At 38.2% G+C, this 10,082-nt stretch overlaps 1 protein-coding gene and 1 non-coding gene across 2 annotated transcripts; one reads left to right on the plus strand and one right to left on the minus strand.

Moving 5' to 3' along the window:
* Window positions 1-902: 902 nt before the first annotated feature.
* TRNAS-GCU lies at window positions 903-984 on the minus strand. The gene has a single exon. It is a non-coding gene; the product is annotated as a tRNA-Ser (tRNA).
* Window positions 985-3,140: 2,156 nt separating this feature from the next.
* On the plus strand, window positions 3,141-5,554 carry LOC101295559. Its single transcript, XM_004306485.1, has 3 exons — window positions 3,141-3,722; window positions 4,765-4,950; window positions 5,067-5,554. The coding sequence occupies exons 1-3, from the start codon at window positions 3,159-3,161 to the stop codon at window positions 5,349-5,351; spliced, it is 1,035 nt and encodes a 344-aa protein (XP_004306533.1). The 5' UTR covers window positions 3,141-3,158; the 3' UTR covers window positions 5,352-5,554.
* The last annotated feature ends 4,528 nt before the right edge of the window (window positions 5,555-10,082 follow it).

Consider the following 10,082-nt stretch of genomic DNA (forward strand, 5'->3'; position numbering starts at 1 on the left):
AGGTTGCTATGTTAAACAAACTATATCGATGCCCCAATGTTGGTTTTTTGTTAAATGCATTATGTTGTACTTGGAATTGGAAGCTGAAGTTGGCTAGCTTGTTATATAAGTATGTTTTGAATTGAGGTTTGTGTCCTACAATTTGGTTTTGTTGGGGTTCAAAATATGAGGTTTTGATTGCCTATGTTTTATAATGTATGATGTAGGATGAAGATATTGTACCAAATGAAATAGCATAGAGGGCATGTTTGATAAGAATGAAGTTTGGTGTACAAAGGGTACTAACCTAGAAAGGATTGTTATTGGTTGTTTCAATGAGCTGTTTACGCCGGATTGCCCTACCAATGTGCACTTGTTCACTGATCTCTTCCTTGTCGTGGTGATTGCGGATATGAATGTGGCGCTAACAAGCAAGTTTGAAGCGACTGTGGTTTTCAAAGAGCTAAAGCAAATAAAACATAGCAACCTTTCACTCTGATTCCGAAGGTGAAAGTGTTGGAAAACATACAGCAACTGAGACCTATAAGATTGTGTAACATTATTTATATGCCAAGGTCAAAAGTTTTGTCATACTGATAGAAGGTTTATTGTAGGAGGCTGTTGATTCGAATCTAATGAGAATCTTCTACAAAACAGAGTGCCCCTGATCCAAATAAAAATATTTCTTTTGAGAAGTGAAATCATCGATCATAATTGTTTCTCAATTGAAGAATCTGGAATGTGAAGAGTATGAGAACGAGAGAGTAACGGTAGCAAAAGAGAGGTAAGATGTAAAAAGAAGATAATAAGTTGGTAATAAAAGGAGAGAACAAGTATATAGATATGAATTTGCAAGAACGAACTCAGAATACAAACTTCATGATAACTGGGAAAAGTAGAAAGATGTTCATATTTAATAAAAACGACGCCTGAGAGATTCGAACTCTCGCGGGGAGACCCCATGTACTTAGCAGGCACACGCCTTAACCACTCGGCCAAAGCGTCGTTGTTGAGTTGTCTTCTTACAATTTTTATTCATTCATGCGAACGTTTCTGTAATGTTTTACTAAAAAGGAAACTACAATAAACAACTCTATAAGTGAGACCTATGGTAGTGGCCGGGTTCGATCCTATGCTTCCCTTAGTTGGATGCAGACTCATGTTAAATATGGACCCAAGTTTCTAGTCATTGGACCATATGGCTCTCTGCATCTATTACAATGGATTTAGAGGTTTTTGTTTGTTTGATGTTTTTAGTAATTGAGGTACTTTCTATCTGTATAGATATTCAATAAGGATATGCTGTTACAAAGCAAAGTAGTTGTCTTAAATTCTCCTAGTGCGATTCGGTATAGTTTTCCTAGGCCTCAGTCCATTGCTGGTTTCTGCAGGGCAACGTGGTTCAGTTTGAGCCTGCAGTTTATTACTTATTACATGAGATCTCCCGGTGATGGTGCTCCAACAATACATTGTTTTGGTCACCTGTTCCATTTATTCTTGTAGTTTTTTGGTTAATTTGATTTGGCTAGCTAGTTGTTGTGTGCAATCCAATTCTCGTTCTTGAATCCATATTTTTCTATCAAGTGATGATAAGTACGTAGTTTTAAATATTTTATCGTCGAAGTAATCTCTTAAGTGAGTGTTGTAATTGTCGTTACGTTGTACTGGAATAAATTTATTGTTATTTGATTAGAAGACAAGTGATGATGAATACAGTAGTGTGGGAGTGCATTTCATAATTCCTTGATTCAAAAGCAAAACTTACTCCATTGTTTCAATATGTAATCTCACTGTTATACATATTCACAATCATGGCCATAGATGGGCAAATCTTATATTTGAATCAATATATGTTTCTTCCTTTAAAAGAAAGCAATCTAGCTAGCTACCTTGATCAAATTTGTTGTGCTCGAGGCTCAACAAATTTAGTTTAGTTTAATTGCCAAAGCGTGCTTACTTTGTTATAATTCCTCATACGCAAAAAGAGACACATCGGTGTAAAAGCGAATACTACTAGGATCACTTCCATTCTTTGTAGAAGGAAGAGCCTCTCCCGCAATTCTCGGATTACATTTCAGACTGTTATTGGCTCCCACTTAGCTTCGGCTCTCAAGGCTAATAATAATGATCTCATATTCTCATGATCTCTTCTCATCTCTCTTTCTGAATTTTGATTAAGATTTACTTTTCTCCATTAAAGACTTTACAATGAGAATAATTGAGTCATCAGTAATTTTTTTTTTTTTTTTTTTTTTGATATATGACGTGAATCTATTAGTCACTGAAAGTAAAAGTACAACATGTACACAATCCGCCCTCGCGGGTAACGAAAAGATTTGAATTATGCGAAACTACTTAGAAAACTTAAGAAACCCTAAGAGTGCCTAAGCAATCTCTATATCATAACCCATGAAAGTTCACCACAACCCTCGACTTGTTAGGTTGCCCCGGAAGAGCTATCAGCAGATAAAGGAGTAATCTCTTCAAGCACTGGATCCTCATTTTCAATACCTAAAACAGTCTCACTCAGCACCAAAGCCTTTCGATCCCCAAATAATCTCTTCTTGGCTCGCCAAAAAAAAAAAATAATAATAATCACTTCTTGGCCCTTAGTGGACCTGTCTTAGCCAAGGTCTTGCCAGCTTCCACATCAGACGCTCCTTTTTGGTTCTTAGAGCCCCGTGGTCGACCCACCCTCCCCATTTTTTAGCCAGCGAGACAGTAAGAGTCCCACCGGAGTGATCCAGAGCCATTTCCGGCGAAAAAAAAAATAAAAAAAATCTCCTAAGGCATTATAACAAGCTACTCAGAGTCACCATCGCCTTGGTCTCGCTTCCCCATTGTCACTAAGGCCATCTCAGGGCCTCTCTTCACACCAGACCGAGGAGGAGTAGGAGCCACATCAGACAGACTTACCGTTTCAGTATTAGATTAGAAAAGGTAATTATATGGGTGATTGATTTATGCAAGTTGGTTGTAAAAGCAGGATGATTATTTCATGTGTAGTGCTCAGTACCATTGCTATCTTCCCTACTAAGCGAAGCATTGTTTGGCTCATAGCCTCATAGCCAAAGCCAACTACGTAGCTAGCAATGTAGCCAAGCCACTTACATCTCTATCCATGCCAGTTTAAAAACCCTCCATAAACCTCATTCTCATGTCACAGCTGATAAACAAAAATGGAGCATGATCATGAAGCTACTCTATTCCATTCATACCCTGCTTATGCATACTATGTCCAGAGCCCATCCACCATCTCCCATGCCAACAGCGCCGATATCCGAAACAGCATCATCCCTGAATCCGAATTCCAATTCCACTCCCCCGCCCGACCCGACCCAACAAACCCTACCCTTCAGGAGCATGAAGTGGCCTCTCGGGCCTTCACTCTCTCGCACTACTCCTCCTCCCGCGGCTCCAGCCACTCCTTCTTGCATCACCAGAAAAAGATCTCTTACGACGCTGGTAGCCACGAAAATGGCGAGAACCGCTTGATTATTGTGGATGCCGGCGGCGATGATATTTGTAATGGTGATGGTCGTGACGACGATGATGATGAATATGATTATTACGGGATGAGAAAAAGATCAGGGTGGTGGAAGAGGTATTGTTCGTATCGAAACTCGGATTCGTGCGTGTGGATCTTCATTCAAATAAGTTGGAGGGCTATCTTGAGCTTCTGGGTTGCATTGCTTGTGTTTTACATCGCCACAAAGCCACCCCCACCCAAAGTATCTATTAAGGTACGTACTGTACGTATGTTCAATGTTTTACATAAGTAGTCGCAATTGTATGGTGTACGTTTACATGCAGACTATATTGCAATACCCATATATGAATTACAGATTATCAAACTGAGTGTAAACAGAGGCACAGAGCATCATCAATTCTGTGAAAAGCATATATATCTATGAATTAAAATTTGTTTAGTTCTTGTGGTTTAAAGTTGACATCTGTTTAGTCTTTGTGGTTTTATTTTAATCTGAATAATCCTTAAAGTCACAATTTTTCATCTAAATAGTCATTATGGTTTTATTTTAATCTGAATAGTCATTCCAACAATTTTCTCAGTTAAATGTTATAAGGACTATTTGGATAAAAAATTATGACTTTAAAAACTATTCAGATTAAAATAAAATTATAAGGACTAAACAGATGTCGACTCATTATGGTTTTATTTTAATCTGAATAGTCATTCCAACAATTTTCTCAGTTAAATGTTATAAGGACTATTTGGATGAAAAATCATGACTTTAAGGACTATTCAGATTAAAATAAAATTATAAGGACTAAACAAATGTCAACTTCAAACCACAAGGACTATACAATATTTTACCCTATATCTATAGGCCTTTGTCTTAATAATTTGTTGGGTGCAAATGCCATTATATGTGGATATTGCAAATGTCATGAAGAGGAGAATAGACTGAAAATCATCAGAGCATGGTGCGAAAAAAATAACTAATAAAATTAGGAAAGGTATAATTAATCCAAGTTATACTTGGCTGAAACTTCCTAAATGGACATGGATTATGTCCAAGTTGTTTATGATATTTTCTCCCGGACAAGGTCTGGTTTATTCGATTATGAGTATATATGACCAATCGGATTAGGGGTAGTAAACGAAGGTATGAATTATACGATCATTAGCAAGAGAGTGTATTTCTCTTGGGTAACGGAGCAAAGATATAAAGAGAGAGTACAACTCATACTGAGACTGAGTTCTCATAGTTTTTCTCTCACTTCCTAGCTAGTTACTTGCTTTAATGTTATAAGACAGTGCAGATGGCAGGAATAGGGCAATTTGGGTTAGGGGAAGGAGTTGATGGCTCAGGTGTTTCAACTAAGTTCCTTACCTGCAATTGTTCCATAGACCTACTAATAGAGAACAAGTCTAAGATCTTTGGACTTCACATTCGCCCTCCAGCGATGGACGTCTCATTCGGTCCCCTGTCTTTTGCATCTTCACATGTAAGCATATGCCAATTTAAGTTTGGTAACTAGCCATTTGATCTCTATAAGTATGGTAAATAGCAAATATTCATCTGGTAAATACATGAATATCTTATATTTATATATATGTGCAGGGACCAAAGCTATTTGCTGAGCGTGGGTCAACAAAGTTCAAGTTATATGTGGGAACAAGGAACAGGCCTATGTATGGTGCTGGAAGAAGCATGGAGGACATGTTAGAGTCAGGCAAGGGTTTGCCGTTGGTGGTTCAAGTCAGATTGCGCTCAAGTTTTCAAGTCGTTCGGAAACTGATCAAGCCCAAGTTCCATCACCAAGCTCGGTGCTCATTAGTCCTCAATCGGGCTTACGACAAAAAACATCGAACTCAAGCTTTCAACAGCAGCTGCATAATCACATAAAAGAAGAATTAGTGGTGGTAGAGATCATTGGAATGAGACTGTCTATATATATCTATGTATATGCATAAAATGAAATGCAATGATGCATCTTATAATTATTGGCTTGTACTCCCACGTACAGCCACTGAAGTGTTTCACTTTATCCCCATGCGAGTTTGTTTAAAGCTTGATATGAAGGGTCTGCGGACGTCCTTTCGATTTTCCATTTTTGGTGCAAATGATATTGGACTGAATGAAAATTTTCATATGATCAATAATTCAATATCATCAGTACTTCATCAGTATATTTATAAGTGGCATAGCCGGGAACTGAAAATATAGTCACGGCGGCGAGCGGTGTGTGAGTACGTCCAATGATATAAATAGAGACAGTTATTAGTCAAACAGGTACGGTTAAATCTTTATAAATTGGGAAAATGTTCTTTAGTCCTAAATTTGAAGATTTTTTTCCTACAAACAAAACAGATTTTAAAATTCTCATCAACCCTAAGGCTCTTAAAGATATATTTCCACTAGCAAAGTTTTTAACTTTTTGTGTTTTTTTCTTTACCAAACTACCCATGCATATCTCTATCTTTTGTCTCTTTCTCCCACCCACTCTCTCTCTCTCTCTCTCTCTCTCTCTCTCTCTCTCTCTCTCTCTAGTAACCCGAATTTTTATATCAATTTCCTTGTATTATTTCCGAAATTAATGAAAGGTTATCTTGTGGAAATTATTATTCGTATGTGCGAAGTTGAAGTTTCGGGAGTCAAATATTTTAAGGTGCTTTGTTTTAAGTGGCCAAAAGTTGACTTTTTTATCCGTAAGGTATTTTCGACAACTTTCTTCATGAAAGTTGTAGAGTTTGATGATACGAATCCGTAGACACACGACATGTGTAAAACTGATGTCGTACGAGAAAATTACGGTTAGAGGAAGTTAGTTTCTGTTTTAGAAGAGGGTATAAATAGACATAGGGAATAATGGAAACCCTAAATTTCAGAAAACCCAAACCTTCCAAATATGAAAAATCCCGCATCTTTCTCCTCCTCCCAACCTCATTTTGTTTTTCAGCCATATATATTTTGGTCATCCGAGCTCGGTTTTGGGCAATTGAGGTACCGTTGGAAAACTCTCTTGATTTTCTACAAGTCTGTGGCGGTTTGGTAGCAAGATTCGAGCATCTGGAGGTGTAGCAAGGTCGAGAACCAGTGGTGGCGCCGTTTTGGGTTCTTCGTCGGAACTCCTATTTCCGGCCACCTTCGGCGACAACTCTTGGGGGCTTTTGAAGCTTGTGATACGTGGACCAATCCCTCCAAGCCTCTTGAACCGACTTGAAGTGTGGAGGGTGAATTGAGGATTTGAAATTCTAGGGTTTCAATCACCCATTTTACTTTTGAGGTAAATTCCGCCTTCTATAGTTAAAAATTGGACTTTGTGATAGTTCAGACTATTATTGAGCTTGTTGAGATGTGAAAATTCTAGGTTATGAGTAAGGATTGCATACTAGGTTCTATGTTCAATCGTAGACTTGTGCAAGGTTTTGAGTTTAAGATTTGGGAAATAGAAGCAGCAGTAATGGGTTGTTAAGTTTGACGACCTTGGAAGGTTGTCCTCCTGTGGGCAGCCTTTAGGCTAAGATTTAGTTTAAGAGTGTATTGATATCCTATAGTCTGAATAGTACTAAATTTAATAATTGTATTGTTTATGTAACTTGTGAAGTGTGGTTTTGAGCTTGGCGCTTGTGTGTGTGTGAAGATGCAGCGAGATTCTTAGATGAGTAAATCTCACTAAGGTTCACATTGGGACCAAATTTATTTATGATCATTTTGATGATGATGATGATTTAAAAGAATATGCTTTTGTTGTTTTTAAAATATATGAGTTTGATCGCCAACGGCTTATATGTAAGATAAAACAAGTTTTCGTATTTAAATGATTATTTTTAAGGTTCTTGTGACCATAACAATGTTGGTTCTTGGTAGATTATTCTTGTAAAAATATCTATGCGGTGCATATATATATACAAAGATTATCAGGTGCGAACGTCCGCACCATTTACGGTGCGGATTACCCTCCGTTCGCCACCGTACAGCGCCGGCGAGGGCGCGTCTCCACCCTAGCGGACTCCAGCAACTTCCCCGACCACTTTCCATCCCCGGCGAGTCCGCCGAATTCCAGTTTTCCGGCCTGATTGACTTTGTTTGAAGTTTTGGGTGATCTGGCCGGAAAACTGGAATTCAACGGACTCGTCGGGGATGGAAAGGGGTCCGGGAAGCTGCTGGAGTCCGCTGAGGTGGAGGCGCGCCCTCGCTGGCGCCATACGATGGTGAACAGAGAGAAATCTGCACCGTAAAGCAGTGCGGACGTCCGTATCTGAAACGGACTGTGTATATATATATATATATATATATATATATATCTATGTGAAAGGGGTATATTATTATGATGTGTTTATTGGGTTATGTTGATATTACTGCCCTATTGTGATTTGTTGTTTAGACAGTCAAATCAGGAACCAAGCATTTGACCGGGTGATTGGTTACGGTTAGGATAGAGCTCTAGTCTGTCTATTGATGTAGGTCATGGGAGGTACCTTATAGGTATATGGGACTCATGGATACATGTGTTTTGTTGTAGGTCATGGGAGATACTTATAAGTATCTGGGACTCATAGGTACATGTACGTGTTTGTTGTAGATCATGGGAGATACCTTATAGGTATCTAGGACTCATGGATATATGTTTATTTGTAAGAGTGTTAGATATGCGTTTCATTTTGGGGTGAGTGTGTGGACAACATTCATGTAGAATTATCAATTATTTTTCTATTGTTTCATGTGTTAATGATGGTTGCTGTAAATGTGTTGAGTTGGTACTTTTTAGGAATTACACATGCGGGCTTTTTAGCTTAATTAGCGAGTTTGTTATTTTACAACTTTACAACCCGGTGCACCAATTCATGGTGTAGGGTTAGACCTGCAAGTGATATCAGCAGGGGTGAGGTGGAGGCATAGTGGCAAAGTTTTACATGTCGAACTTTTTATTATTATTATTTTGTCAGATTGTATTAAGCTCTTGGTGAGCGTTTTCATTTTACTTGACTTTTCAAGTTGATGTAAACAAGAAGATGTAATATTTGACTCAGTGTTGAGCTTATATTGAAATTTATATTTCCAGCCTTTGAGTCTAGTTTTTGAAGTTATTGTTGAGGTGTGACACACACACTCTCTCTCTCTCTCACAACACTCGACGACGACAACGTCGCCGACGAAGCCAACGATCCATCAACGTTGATGCCGTTCAATGACACTAGCACCCTCCTTAACGATCTATCTACATTAAAGGTGTAGCAGAATACTAAAAAATTTAGTTAGTTTTTGTCTAGCAAGCTTGCCCTGCAGATTGGGTTCCACCCTCTCCTATTGCTCGTGTTCTTATGTATGTTGGATTGTCATGTGCTCTTATCTTCCATCACATCAGTGAGTAGGGGTGGGCGCGGGTTGGTGTGTTGTTGTTTCGAATTGAGCCAATATTCTATTTTGCCAAGTAACTAGGCCCAAATATAAAACAGATGCCATTGAAATCTGAAACACAACAAGTTGATGTATGTGCTTGTGGTTGAAACAACAAGCTATTAGAAACACTAAAATACAATAAGGTAGTTAAAAACACTGAAATAACAATCTACTTGGGCTTTAAATCAGACATATGTATTACAAATAGTGAAATAAGTTAATTAAGTAATGAAATAAATTAAACCGGTGCGAGTTGGTGTAAATTGGATTGGTTTAAACCCAATTCTAATCCAGTCCACTTTCATGCGGGTTGAAGTTTTCTCAATTCTAATCTGATCCACTACAACCGATGCGGTTTGTATTACGGTTTAAAACGGTGCGGTATGGTGCGGTACTGCATTTCTGGTGTGGTGTCCATCTGCTAGTATGTGCTTGTTTTTTTTTTTTTTTTGTCTTCTCTGCTGCTGCTAGCTGAGTTTTTCTTCCTTCCCATCCGCCAAAAAAAGAAGAAGAAGGGATATGATTTCAGTGGGTTTCATCTTTTCAATGTACTAGAAATGGCAACATATATTGTTGTGTGTCTTCCACGCGAAAGTTGAATCCATTCTTGTTAGTTTAATCACACCTATTGTGCTAAGTGTGGAGACATAGTGCCTTCCACACGAAAGTGGACTGCTTTTTCATTGTAATTGAGATCCTATGAATCAAATTCATCATGCATGCGCTTAGTACAAGTCTTTTCGTCTACATATCTAATTGAATATCGCAGCTAACATGCATACCATATAGCTAGGCATATACCACTAAGATTCTCAGTAACATTGTGGGTATTAAAAGAAAATGAGTATTAATTCATTCATAAGCCGATGATGAATGTTAACTAGATATGAGCAATAATATGAGTAAAGGGTTTTCATTAACGATATATACCATTACGGTTTTGGTATCTCGATCGTGTCTGATGAGTCTGATCGATGTGTAGGTACGCATTTCATCTTAATTAGTTAACCAGTTGGTTGGTTTGAAGAAAATAAGAAAAAGAAAGTTAAACGGTTGGTGGCCAGCGCTGGTCCTAGATAAAGTATTGTGCACTACGTAAATCAGGTAAAGCTAAGTTCTTGAGATAAATTTAACAAATACATCATGCATATATGTTTCTCCCTTAATAATCAGAGCGCGCACTATCTCTGTCTCTCTCTGTCTGTCTTTCAACATCGATCTGCATGAGCGAAT

The sequence above is a fragment of the Fragaria vesca genome, linkage group LG7, assembly GCF_000184155.1.
Source record: "Fragaria vesca subsp. vesca linkage group LG7, FraVesHawaii_1.0, whole genome shotgun sequence".
NCBI classification, from domain to species: Eukaryota; Viridiplantae; Streptophyta; class Magnoliopsida; order Rosales; family Rosaceae; genus Fragaria; species Fragaria vesca.